Source organism: Pipistrellus kuhlii, unplaced genomic scaffold, assembly GCF_014108245.1.
Source record: "Pipistrellus kuhlii isolate mPipKuh1 unplaced genomic scaffold, mPipKuh1.p scaffold_m20_p_5, whole genome shotgun sequence".
In the NCBI taxonomy this organism is placed as follows: Eukaryota; Metazoa; Chordata; class Mammalia; order Chiroptera; family Vespertilionidae; genus Pipistrellus; species Pipistrellus kuhlii.
In genome coordinates, this window is record NW_023425551.1 from 20,376,217 (window position 1) to 20,390,618 (window position 14,402).

Sequence of the window (14,402 nt, forward strand, 5' to 3'; positions counted from 1 at the left end):
CAAGATACTACTTCTGGTGTGTGGGGCCCTTCCACAACATGGATGTGGCAGTGGACTGTCCACAGAAACACCACTAGTCTGTGACTCGCAGACACTGTGCAGGAGCCATCTGGACTCCGCATAGTAAAACCCTACAAGAAGTGAGGTCCACGGAAAGCACCACTTGCCTACTGAAGGCAGCGTGGCCTAACTTCCGCAGGTCAGGACTGACATTTCCTGTTTCATAAAGTAAGACAATAAAACAGGAGAGAAAATTGCAAGTATCATATGTGGACTTGCGGTAAAGTTAAGTGTTTTCACAAAGCTTTTGTTTCATTTTATATGCAGCAGGTCCTCAAAAACCTTGTTTCATTCAATCTCATCCTATATAATAAAGAGGTAGTATGCAAATTGTCCCTCACACCCTCACAAGATGGCTGCCTACGACCAGGCCAGCAGAGGGGTTAGTGAGAAGTGACCAAATGACTGAATAAGCAGGCTGTGTGGAGGGCCATGAGGGGTAACCAGGCTGGCAGGGGCGGGGGGGCAGTTAGGAACGACCAGGCCGGCAGTTGGAGGCAATCAGGCCGGCAGAAGGGGACAGTTGGGGGCAACCAGGCAGGCAGGCAGGTGAGCAATTAGGAGTTAGCAGTCCAGGATTGTGAGAGGTATGTCCGAGGGGTCCCAGATTGGAGAGGGTGCAGGCTGGGCTGAGGGGACACCCCACCACCACCACCACCGCTGTGCATGAATTTCGTGCATTGGACCTCAAGTTTTTTTTATAAAGGGGATGAGAAAAGATAAAAATCAATTCCAGCTCAGGAAGACTGTGTGAAGTCTGTGTGTTCCCCCAGGTCCTCCCCATGTCTGTGTGGGTTTTCTCCAGTACTCCATCTCCTCCCACATCCCGGCACTGTCACAGGAGGTGAACTGGAGTGTGTACATTACTCCAGTCTAAGCGAGCGGGTGTGGGTGCAAGTGCGCCCTCTGACGGAAGGACATTCTGACCATGCTCCCAGAACTGCCCGATTGGCCACCGTGACCCCGACCGGGAATCAGCGGGTTGGAAAATTATTCTCTTCCTTGTTTTTACCCATCTTTCTTAAATGTATGTAGTGCTCACATTTATTTCAATGTTCAATAGTAGATCTTTATTTGGAAGTTTGGTGATGCATTTTTGTGACCAGAAATGTTGCCGTTGATACTTAGCTCTTGTTTATATCAATTAGCCTATTCCATGGTTTCCTTACATGTTGTTTCATTTAGTATCGCAGTTTCCAAGAATCTATCAACAGCACGAAATGAGGACTTACTGTATTTGCATATGTGTGCATATGTATATGTATAAGTGTGTGTGTGTGTGCATGCAAGGGATGGCTAGGAACAAGTGTAATAGATGATTACTCTGGACTCAGGCACACTTTCCAAAGTCACTGACTTAAACCACATACAATTAAACTTCTTGGACATATAAACCCCCAAACATTCACACCACAGATCCACTTTAAAAGGTTCTTTCCCCCACTCCAAAGAAGCATTTGTTGTAGAGAAACCTAACTCAATTTTCTCAGAAGCTAGGGGAAATTTTACTAATCCCACTTTTGTTCAAATCTTTTGTAGTCAGAGTTGAAACTTAACCTTCAAAAGTCAGTTACATAACCTTCGCCTGGTTACAGTGACATGAGAACCGGGATAACTGGATCGGATAACACCTGTCCCCATGTGTAGGCTGTAAACCAAGGTCTGATGATCCACAGGAACGTTGCACAAGAGGAAGCCCAACCTCGCCAGCTTCATGCAGCACCAGCAGCACACAAAAACCACCCACATGCAACAAGGTGTCCCAAAAACTGCTTCTGAAGCAAACAGAACCGGGACCCTTAGAACACACTGGCATTCAGGCATTCATACCTCAGGGCAAAAAATAACAAAACAAAAAAAAACTGGACCTGGAAAGCTAGCAAGGATTAAAAAAAAAGTACTTAAAGGATCTTGTTATAGTAGAAATACAGTGCGTTGATTAACTCTGCAACCAAATTACTTTTTTTTAATCCTCACCCAAGGGTGTTTTTTAAATTAATTTCAGAGAGAGGAAGGAAGAGAGAGAGGGCGGAGGGAGGGACAGAGAAAGAGAGAGAGAGATCGTCTAATCGGGGATGGAACCCGCAGCCTTTTGGTGTATGGGACAATGCTTCAACCAACCGAGCCCCACCCGCCAGGGCTGCAATAAAACCACGTTAAAGTAAAAACCAAAGTTCTTTTTCCAGGAAGTCGAAGCACTTTTTTTTTTTAACGAGAAAAAAAAAATGTAAATAAACAACGACCAGTCAGGACGACCGCAGCAACCACGCCAAGCACTAGCCACAACCACCCACGAAGGAAAGCTCACAGGCTGCCTTTTGTGTGCTTTGTAAAAGAATCCCAAACCAATCCAGGCTGAAGCAATATACACCTGTTCAGGTAAGAACTCTGGTTTATCTCCAAATGTAATCCAGAAACACCAGATACCCGGTTTCTACCTGAGCTGAGGCGTTTAGGATTACAAAGTGAAAGAGAACCTTTGGGAATAGAAGAGAGAGAACTGCACTCACAGTCAAATACACTTATTCTCACTTTCTCTTTTTAGGTTTACTCAAAAGACAAAAACCAAGTGATACCGTTTAGTGAAATCTCAGCTGCTTGTGGCTTTCACTTACAAATGGGCTTTTCTTAGAACTCAAATCTGACCATTTACGTGTGCCACTGACATTATTTTAACCAGTTAATAAAATTCGTTTTTATCTTTGTCCCTTGCCTTGGCCAGCCATGTACAGACACTATTTACCTATGTCTTTAAAGACAAACAGGCCCAATTTATTAACAAGTGCACAATTAGTTGTGCAAGCAGCATAGTCAGACTCCTGGGAGGCCGCCATCGCTTTACTGATTAGAAAACTGTTGGCAGCCGAAACCGGTTTGGCTCAGTGGATAGAGGGTCGGCCTGCGGATTGAAGGGTCCCAGGTTCGATTCCCGTCTAGGGCATGTACCTCGGTTGCAGGCACATCCCCAGTAGGGGGTGTGCAAGAGGCAGCTGATCAATGATCCTCTCTCATCGATGTTTCTAACTCTCTATCCTTCTCCCTTCCTCTCTGTAAAAAATCAATAAGATATATTAAAAAACAAAACAAACAAACAAACAAAAAAAAACAACTATTAGCAAAGAGAAGGCCGGTGGAGAGGTATGGAGCTGCATGGTCTCTTCTCCCCTCAGAGCGTATCCCCTCCTCTGCCCCCAGTCTACTGCCACCTCCTTCCACTGTCTTCCATCCCTTACTGCCTTCAGCACCACCTTCTTCTAAAACAGGAGCCCATGAGAGTGGCAGGGCAGGCACTCTCCATGCCAGCCCCCTAAGGAGCACCTGCACTAGGGAAGGCTCCCTGTGCCAGGTCAGGCCAGGTCAGTCCAGGTCACGCCCATCCAAGCTCTTTGCACCTGCTCAGCGAGAGGTGGCTCCTCGGGTGGCTTCCCCGAGGGGTTGCTTTATATAAAGTCCACTAACCATTAGGCGCTCTCAGAACACAAGACCCCACCACACCCACCCGGGTCCTGGGAATGAATCTAGCGATGGATGGCACTGGCGGGAGGAGCAATAACGGGGGGCCCCAGCTGGCAACCCTCTCTCCTTCCCTCCCCAGGGAGATGGTGTCAGACAACTGCTCAGCTAGATAAGCACCCTACGTGTTTAAATAGCCACAATGGGATGCTTCCAGCACAGTGATGGGCTCTAGCAAGAACTAAGTAAATAATTGTTGGTGATTAGTTGGCCATCAAAGATTCAGCCATAAACGACAGAGACTACCCCGTGATGCTGCGTTTGAAGGTACAGAGAGAGGTTCTGGAAGAGCTGAGGAGGGAAGTGACAGAGACATCACTGCCACCAGCTTACAGCTCCCCTGGCCTCACACAGTACATCTCGTAGATGAACAATATGCACGATGGTTGTAAAGCAAACAGTACTGGGATCCGATCACATGTATTAAGACAGCAATCACCATCAATAGCATCTTTAATTAGGAAGACTAGAAATTCAAGGTGGCCAAAACCAGTTTGGCTCAGTGGGTAGACTATCGGCCTGCGGACTGAAGGGTCCCAGGTTCGATTCCGGTCATGGGCATGTACCTTGGTTGCGGGCACATCCCCGTTAGGGGGTGTGCAGGAGGCAGCTGATTGATGTTTCTCTCTCATCGATGTTTCTAGCTCTCTGTCCTTCTGTCTCTTCTGTAAAAAATCAATAAAATATATTATTTTAAAAAAAGAAATTCAAGGTGAAGGCTACCCACATTTCAGAAAGCTAGGAAAAATATAACTATACCTTGAAAATGACAGATGCTGTTGCTACAAGAACAAGTAATTATTAAAGCCTGTGGTACCCCTTAATAAAGATACCCTACCATGAAAATCTGTTAAAAAAAATTTCATAACTGCCTTTCCTTAGGTGCCTATGTAATCACTTCACCCAGCAGTTGTCTCTTCTCAGCTTCTACAGCCCCGTCCAGGTTCCCATCCCTGGAGCTCCCACCCATGCTGCACGCCCCAACCAGAGCAGCTTTCCTCCAGCATCACCCTGACCTGTTCACACTGCAAATATTATACTTACTTCCTCTCTGCAAAGCACAAGACGCTGGATGAAACACAGGCTTGATATCAAAAACAGTGACATGAGGTGAGGCATAAAGCACACACCCAAACAGTCACAAACCAGAGCATCTGCCCTTAAACCAGAAGTTGCTGAATCTAAGGCTCTAGAATGTCCTCATTATTTTCCACGACATTCCTCTTCTTCTTTTTTTAAAAATGTTTTTTTATTGATTTCAGAGAGGAAGGGAGAAGGAGAGAGAGAAACATCAATGATGAGAGAGAATCATTGATCAACTGCCTACAGCATGCCCCATACTGGGGATCAAGCCCGCAGCCTGGCATGTGCCCTGACCGGAAATCGAATCGTGTCCTCCTGGTTCATAGGTCGATGTTCAATCACTGAGCCATGCCAGCCAGGCTCATTCCTCTTCTTGAAGCATTATACTGGGTTCCCTGTCTCATCCTATATAAGTTTGCCCAGTTTTTAGTTCTCCCTGATGATCTAATCCTTCCTTGCTTATCAAACCAACTATTATTTTTATTGAATAATTATGGTATCCAGATAATATTTATTAAGTGGGTTAATTCATGTAATGTGTTATTAATAGTGGCTGGCCATGGAAAGTATTCATTAAGTGTTAGTTATTTTTAGTATTTATGGGTGGGTTGACAAAATTAGACATGACTTTCAGCTTGGTATTTTAATCATTTCAGGATTTCACATTAAAAAAATGAGGTAGAAACTATGTAAAGGAAGTGATAGCTTCCACCTGGGTTGCTTATTTCTATCCTGAAAATTCCACAGAATAGTATATTCTCTGCTAGGATAAAGATATGGTGACTCCACTGACTACTGGTGGTGAAGAGACGGCCATCCCCAAAGACAGTCCTATTAAATGCAACCAGATCCAATTTGCAGGCTGATAGAGAATCTACAGAACATATTCTCACTTATTCAATAAATAAGCTGCATCGGCTATCCATAGGTATGATGAGTAAGTATTATCCCATTTTACAGAAATTAAAACTAGACCTTAAATAGATTTCTGTGATTTGTTACAGGTCACACAGTTATCAAGTGACAGGTGTGAAACATCCAGATTTCCTGGCCTGGTGCTCTTTGTATCATTCAATCCCTTTTTCAACTGAAATTTGTTGAACACCTACTATGTGTGGGCCAGGCTTGGGAGAACATCGGTTACCAAAGCACACCAAAAAAAGCCTCCCCTGTCTTAGAGGTGAAATTCTAGTTGGAGGAGACAGTCAGTACCAAAAACAAAAAACAAAAAAAACAAAACACATAATGTATAGAGTATATTAAGTATATACTACATATATAGTATAGTGCTTTGGAGAAGAATAGAAATAGGGATAGGAAGGTCAGGGGGAGGATAAGATTTTAAATAGAGTCGCTGAGATGACTTCTGAGCAAAGATCTGAAAGAAGTGAGACAGGGAGGGAACCATGTGCACAGCTGGGATTCCAGTGGAGGAAAGTTCAAGTTGCTGGGCATGTTCCAAAAACAGCAAGGAGACTTAGAGGACAGTGAGGGGAAAGCAAAGGTGATGAGGGTAGGAATGCAATGGGTGATGAGGCAGATGAGGTAGGGCCTTATAGAACAGTAGAGGCCCAGTGCATGAAAGTCAGCCTGGCCTGCACCCTCTCCAATCCAGGACCCCTCAGACATCCCTCTCACAATCCAGGACCACTGGCTCCTAACCGCTCGCCTGCCTGCCTGCCTGCCTGCCTGATCATCCCTCTCCACTCTGCCTGCCAGCCTGATCACACCTGATCAGCCTGATCTCTCCTAACTGCTCCTCTGCTGACCTGATTGCCCCTAACTGCTGCCCTCCCAGTCTAATTGCCTCTAACTGCCTCTGCCTGCCAGCCTGATCACACCCCTAACTGCTTGCTTTCCTGCCAGTCTGATAGGCCCCTAACCGCCTAGGCCTCAGCCCCCGCCACTGTGGCTTTGTCCCGAAGGACGTGGGACATTTGGAAGATGTCCGGTCAATCCGGTCTAATTAGCATACTACCCTTTTATTAGTATAGACGATTACTGATGTTAGTATTTAAACTGAGAAGGAATGCCAATGAAGGGTTTTAAGCAGTGAAGTTACACAGCATGACTTATGTTGGAAATTTTACAGGGTCACTGAGGCTCCTGTGTGAAGTTCAGCCAATCATGCGGTGTGGGTAGGGTGGGGGAGAGCAAAGGTGAAAGCAGGGAAACAGGTCAAAGGCGAAGCAGGGAAATGGGTCAAGAAAAGGCTGCCGTAGCACTGAGCTGGCCCTCCTTATCAGGCATAGCATCATCTATCCCATTCCTCCCCTCTGTTCACTTAGTCATCTTTACTAACGGTCAAAACAGCCAAGATCAAACATTTCTAAAAAGCATGTGCTGGCCGAAACCGGTTTGGCTCAGTGGTGGAGCGACGGTCTGCAGACTGAGAGGTCCTGGGTTCGATTCCGGTCAAGAGCATGTACGTTGGCTGCGGGCACATCCCCGGTGTGCAGGAGGCAGCTGGTCGATGTTTCTCTCTCATCGACGTTTCTGGCTCTCTATCTCTCTCCCTTCCTCTCGGTAAAAAAAATCAATAAAATATATTTAAAAAAAAAACAAAAAAAAAACAAAACATGTGCTGCATGCTCAGTTCGAGTGGAGCAATAGGCAACACAGACTGCCACAGAAATTATGTGCCCACAAACTCTCTTTCGATGCACTCAAAAAAGTTCAAGAGTTGCAAGCACTTGTAAGATTACATTCATCAATATAATTGACTAAGTAAGCACACGGTGCAAATTTAGAGAGTATTGGATTGGCCCATCGGCCTGTGCAAACAGCACTGTTAACCGTGTCCCAGAGGAGCAATGCCCACCCAGTCAACAACCACTTATTAACAACTTAGCCTGGGAGACAGAAAAGACACATAAGACCTGGTCTCTGTCCTAAAAGAGGTCACAGTCCAGCTAAGGACACGGACAAATAAACAAATAAGTAGAATCCAGTGTAAAATAAAGGCAATGACTGAGGTGTGTAGAAGGCAGAGAAATAACAGAGAGAAGGGAGTAATCAGCTTGGCCCTGAGAGGATCAGGGACGACTTCACAGAGCTCTAAAGAGAGTCTAGAAGGTTAAGCAGAAGTCAACGGGCAGAGGAGAGGACTGGAGCACCCTGTCACAGGGAATGAGGAAGGCAGGGGGTGGGAAATGGAAAGTTCTGGAGTTGTAATGGTCCAGCAATGGTCCATCTGTCATTTCTAGAGGTGAACAGGGCAGGGGACAGGACGGGTGGAGCAGGGTTGCGTGCTATGGCAAGTGACACAGGCTCTAGTCTGCAGGCAATGGGGAGCCACAGGACAGTGACCGATCCCAGTATTTGTATTTTAGAAAGATTGTTCTGGCTGCACTGTGGACTCACGGGTGGCTCAGAGGAGGACAAGAGTGGAGATAACAAGAAAGAGACCACTCAGAGGGCAGTTAGAGCTGGGCAGGGCCTGAGCTCCGTACAGTCTGGACGGACAAGCCTTGTGCACAACAGACCCTGAGGGGAGGAAACTGACAAGTATTTCACAGAATAGAGTGTAGTTTTAAAAACTTTAATTTGATAGAAACTGTTAGAGTTAAACCAAGAACCCTTGAGATTACATGGAAAAGTAACACACTTTATATAATAGCAGGAAGGAGACTTTACAAAAATCAACCCTCATTTAATAGGCAGGGTATTATTTTAACTATTTTTTAAAAGAATTGTTTAAAAAGAATGATTTAAAAATGTTTCCAAAACCCAGTAAAGACATTTCAGTAGAAAAGGACACAAGTTACTCCCAAAACCAAGCTCTGACAATAAGTTACTTCTTTTATCACTCAAGACAGCAACCTTTCAACCTTTTTTTAGCTCAGCACACTCACTGATTAGTAAAGTCTGTGACACACACACCAAAAATATGTTATATTTTTTGCCAGTCTGAAAAAAAGTTAGTAATTTTGATTCATTCACACTAGACAGCGGTTGTTGTGCTGGCTGTTGTCAATTTTTTATTTGACAACCTACGGGAAAAGAGGTCAGTGCCCCTGGCTAAATAGTCAGGTATTGCATGTTTTAAAAATCCTTGGAGCACACCAGTTGAAAAATCACTGTTCTAAAATATTTCTAGTAATCTAAGTATGTCTAATTCCCTAAATAAGCCCACAAACTTTTTAAAGTAAATAATGGGTATTTTACATAAAACATTAATTTCATCAATTTAATAAAAAAATGAAATCATTTTTGCAGCAAAATAAGAAAGTAAGACAACAGGGACTCCCAGCCTCAAAAGAAAAAAATAATCAAAGGTCAAAAAAGGGCAGTTTCAGTGAACCGGATAAAATATTAAGTGGCACTCACTGTGTCTTTCACAAATGTCAACGTCAGTAGAAAGAATGCAGGAAAACATTACGTTCACTGCAAGAGCATATTCTGACCTCTTTTATCAAGACACAAATAAACTCCATTTACCTACTTTTCCAATGTACACAGTGGCCCTCAAAATAAATATTGCTTATCTAGTTTTGCTCTCAAATTTGGGGTGCTACCTTGACATTACTTGCCAACATTTTTTAGGTTCCTTGAATGCCATGAAGAAAGTGTTCTTAATTCCCATAATTTTGAAGGGTTTTATAATCCAAAATAAATCACAGCTATTTACACAAAACAGGATCTTGACCTTGCCGTGTGTGGTCTTCCATGCCATTTTTCTCCGTTGTAATATCTGAAGTCATTGCTAATCCGATTGTGCACATGGATCCTGTTTTCTGCAGCAATTTTATTAGGAAGGACACTAGAATGAAATTACTTTAAATACAGCCAACTCCCACCTTCAACAACTGATTATCTCTTGTATGGGTTATCCATTACCATTGATACTTAGTAAGGCCATTCTGGCCATTTCTGTAGTCTGTGGGAAGGGAAGGTCATGAAGTCCAAATGATCAAAATTCGGTGATGTGATAAATATACTAGAATAGGACAAAGTCCAGAAAAAGAGAGTGAAATCGCTGTTTAAACTGAGGCTTTGCATGTCAATTACCGTCTCTATCTGCTGACCTGCCAATACCAGAATCATCAATCACGCCTCTGCCCAGCTGAACAGAGGGCTGAGAGCACAACAAAACATGCTCTGCCCAAGGAGAGGATGCCCCATCATTATTCCGCCTCTTTTGGTTTTATTTGACAAGAGAAGGGGAAGTGAGGGAGACAGGGGAAGCACAGAATAAATACTATTCGTCACCAGTTTCCCTTGAAAACCTCCCACTATGTGGGAGTTAACAAAGCAGGAGCTCATGAGCTAAAAGCCAGAAGACGACCATGCAAAACATGAAAATGCTTCAGATATAGTCTCTTTATCTAGACCTTGTTTAAGCCATTCATTTTTATCCTTGCTCACAAATACCCTGCATTTTCTCTTTAATTCTTCCTCAAATGCCTTATCTGCTTCTCCAATGACGTATGAACTCCTTTACTTCAGAGCTGTATCTCTTTTGTGTCCCACACACAGTTCTCAGGAAAAATTCCTTCAATGCGTAATACAACAATTCCACATGAAGAGCTACATGCTCTCTCATCTACAAGTGACTTCCACTTTTTAATTACACAGGCATTTAACAAACTGGCTCATGATGCATTAAACGTAATACTCAAGAGGATACAGACTCACACTCTTGATTTTAATGTCTAAGTCGAAACATCATGTCACACTATGAATGTAAGAGCTGATCATTACTGTTACTCAATTCCTTTTTACCTTCCTGAGTACAAATGTTAATGCAAGAGAGTTTTGAAACTTGCCAGGAGCTGGAACAAAAGAAAGCAGGGCAGTCTCAGTGAACCAGATAAAATATTAAGTGGCACTCACTGTGTGTGTCTTTCAAAGAATGTCAATGTCAGTAGAAAGAATGCAGAAAAACAGTATATTCACTGCAAGATAATATTCTTATCTTTTTATGAAGACATTGAGATAAACTCTAGTTAGCTTATTTTTCCAACATACACAGTGACCTTCAAAATAAATATTACTTATCTAGTTTTGCTCTCAAATTTGGGGTGCCACCTTGACATTTTTTGCCAATATTTATTTTTACTTGAGATTGCTTGTCTACATCAGAATTATCTTTTAGTTACTTTTGAGGCTCAGCAAAAGTAGTGTATTCAGAAAGATGCCTTTTAGTAGCATGCTATTCTTATGAAAAGTTTCCCCAAAGGAATCTCTAGAACTGTAATTTTATCTTTAGCTTCTTGAGTAACAAGTGACAACATTAAAGTATAAAGCTATAGGTTTGTGTACTGATAGATATCCATAAGGGTAGCAACTTAAACACTTCACTGCGATGTTTCTGATGAGCAATCCAGCATGAAGAGTCACTACAAAAAGAGCTTCTTTGGTTGTAACAAAACTTGAAAGAATTGTTTTATAAAATGATTGTGTATCTTACACAACATACTACCCACACTGACTGTAGGAATTTGACGGGCTAAAGTACAAAACAACTATTAGCAAAGCAATGTGACCTGGACTCAGTGGGCAGGGAGCAGGCAAGCAGTCAGGGCCTTGCAGCAGCTGCTGGATGGGAAGGTGGGAGGGAGAAAGATCCCATGGCTGCGGGGGAGGAGGGGAAAGTGGGGGACGGACACAGGGGTGACCAACCGCTGAAGTGAGGTTGACCTGTTAAACTACACTCTCCTACCTTTAGCTGTCACTGCTTGTTGGTGGTGTATGTGGAAAGACACACATAGTGAGCACCACTTAATATTTTACCTGGTTCATTGAGAGTGCCCTATTTTGTTATTGTTGTTGTTGTTCCATCTCATAGGAACATGTGTAAATAAAAAAAAGCTCACATAGGTACAGGGGTTAGGGAGAAGGCTGAAAGGAAAGTGGATTCAGATGCATGTGGCCTGGGCAGACAGATGTATAAGAAAAAAAGGTGCTGCACAATTCCCATCAGATTGTGGATCTTTAATGCATATATTTTTGCAACCAAATGCTAATATGGCCACTGGGCATGCTTCACACTGACTGCCATTCCTTGCTCGAGTTTTAGCTTATTGGAGGCTCCTAAGACAAGACTCCAACCTTGCATAATTTTTCTGATTTTAACTCTTTTGATCTGCAAGCATAAACAAATGTCATTTCTGTATTTCTCCAAAGGAAAGGATCATGTAGAATAAAGATCCACTGTTACAACATGCCTTTGAAACCACATGTCAAAGTTGGGAGTCAACTTTCTTTAATAAGACAAATGTGAAAATAGAATATAATGCCATGAATTGTTATCTCTAGGCAGCTTTTTAAGGATTTCCTCCAACTCCTTATGTCAAAAATGATAACATTATCATGCCTAATTATTTCTAAGACCATATAAACTCATATGTCGTCATATGCTTCCATTTATCTTCATGAGCCTACTGTGTGCTCTATCGCACTAAGGGATAGAGAGCACTATCTTTCGTGTTATTGCATAGACAAGTCCTCTCTTTCTTTTTCAAGTCACCCCTGTTCTTTACAATGAATTCTTTATTTTTCACAAGTCAACTGTACAATATCTGCTTCGTTTCCCAACTAGAATGAACACATGCAAATTCCCAGTCTCTTTCCCATTAATGTTAACTTGGATAAAGCATCTACGATAGAAACTCCAAAGCCACATGCTCACATGCACACCATCTTTTACAAAACTCTGACAGCAGTTGATTTAAAACAAGTTCTATATATAAAATAAAATAAAATAAAACACACACCAAATCTTTGGCAAAGGCCAAAGGAATAAAAACTACACCCTCCCGCAACCACAGCACCGCTGTACCCACCCTGCTAACATGTTTGCTTCAAGCATTACAACCCATCCATTTCCTAAAACCACAGCTTATGCCTGATTTAGAAAAGTAAAGTTCACGGACTTACTGAACTACACAGCTCCCGACTCAAGGCCCAAACGCCTCGTCTGCGCCTGGCAATTACACAGCATCGGAGACGAAAACCTGTATTTTTAAGCTCAGGATCAGCGGACCACTGTCTATGGGCTCCTGGACCCAATAAACATCTGACATCTTCAAAGAGCGTTAGCTCGCCCTCCCGCCGTGTGCCATAGCTGAACAGACAAGAACAAATGCTTCACACACATGATCCAGGAAGCAGGGGTGTGTTTGATTCTCCGTCCACGGAGTATAATTCCCGCACACACACACAACTTAGTTTATTCTCTCACATTTCAGCAGTTTTGTTTCCCCCAAAGAAGGGAAAGAGCAGGTCCCTGAAAGAGGCTAGAGAGTTTCTTTTGGCACGGGAAAAATGCGATCAACAGAAAGCACAATCCCGAGGAATGTCTGCACCAGGTTCCTTTGTAATACTTCAACAGTGCTCCCCTATGGGGCTTTGCCGCGGCACCGAATCGAGAAACCATGTTAGGGCTTAACAATCCGGTCTACAGCAAGCATGCTAAGAGGAAGAACTCAAATTCTAAATATAAAAAATAGGGGGTGTGTTCAGAAACGCTGCCACGCTTCCTTCTCTGCCCCGGGGAACTGGTATTTCCCCCTCACCCGAAGGAAGGCAAAACATGCTAAACCTGAAAACAGAGAGCAACACTGGTCTGAAAAGAAACTTGAAGGAGATCCAGAAACTCCTTTTGGCTAAGCCCTTCCTCCGTGAGTTCATGTTCCTTGATGTCACCCAACACCTGTTCAATTCAAGCCTTCCTGGGATTCTGTCAGTCTTCTTTAAGAAGATGCAAGGGGGCTTATCCATGATTCCCAGCGTTTCCTCGGGGCACTGCTTCAGAAAAGAGCTCCATGTCCTGACCTCAAACCGTAAGAGCAGAAGCTTCCTCCTGCGATGGAGGTTCACCATTGAACTTTTCACCACGTCACGTGATCTGATGGGGGGGGGGGGAGGGCTGAGGACCGGTAACTGCTATTTTATCCTTCTCTGGGGGGCACCACCTCAAGCTGAATCTAGCTGGAGGGACCTGTCTATTGTAGACATGTAAACAAATGAATGACACTGAATTCCGACACAAAAAACACCCAAAACGCCTAACGAGGCCAAAAATCGTGAAGGGACATCAGTGCTAGAGACAAAGAATTCTACGTGGCACACTTAAAAAAAAAAAAAATGTTTAAACGAACAAAGAATCAAGTCACCTTTCCTGGGCTGGGCTCTGTATATCCAGCTCTCATCGTCCGCCTCCACCTGCTGCCCACACACGGAGAGCTCCCCGTCACTGCGAAACAGCCTCTTTGTCTGCCTGGACAGCGAGGAGAAATTCACCCAACTCACAGCACGTGAGAGCGAGCCCGGGCTGGACCTGAGTCTGAAGGAACCTGAAGAGCCTTCCTTTTTCATCTTCTTTTCACATCGAAATCCACTCTAGACAAAGGACAGCCCTGCAAACAAAAAGCTTCTTTAAAAACAAACAAACAAAAAAAAAAACAGGTCCAGGTCCTTTCCACGAGCCTGCTCCTTCCCACTTACTCAGACAACGCTGAGGGTCAGGCGCGGACGGCTGTATGCAAAAAGACTGTGTCTCTGTCATTCAATGACAAAGAGAAAGGAAATGAAGGGTTAAAAAATTATATTTGTTTTACTCCAGCCACATGGTGCTACTTGGTTTCTAGAACATTGATAGCCACACACACCAGAGTAAAATTAAAATACATTAAAAGGAAAAATTTAAAAAACCAAGCAGGGTGCTCCTTTCAGGAACACTTGTCAGGACTTGGTGAAGAGCAGAGCCAAAGCACTCGGGCTCTCTGCCGTGCACCTAGCAT

The 14,402-nt window shown here is 43.5% G+C and overlaps 1 protein-coding gene across 4 annotated transcripts in view; it reads right to left on the reverse strand.

The window, feature by feature from the left end:
- Positions 1 to 14,402, reverse strand: part of NHSL1 (NHS like 1) — a 191,560-nt gene that overhangs the window by 99,705 nt on the left and 77,453 nt on the right. Inside the window, exon 1 of one of the 4 annotated variants that reach the window (XM_036415170.2) lies at positions 13,776 to 14,019. The exons of 2 other annotated variants lie outside the window; for them this stretch is intronic. In XM_036415170.2, the coding sequence (XP_036271063.1) occupies positions 13,776 to 13,977 (202 nt within the window). In that variant the 5' untranslated portion in view covers positions 13,978 to 14,019. Of the gene's footprint in view, positions 1 to 13,775; positions 14,020 to 14,402 lie in introns of those variants that run through there. One more of the 4 variants, XM_036415168.2, reaches the window with a different exon arrangement.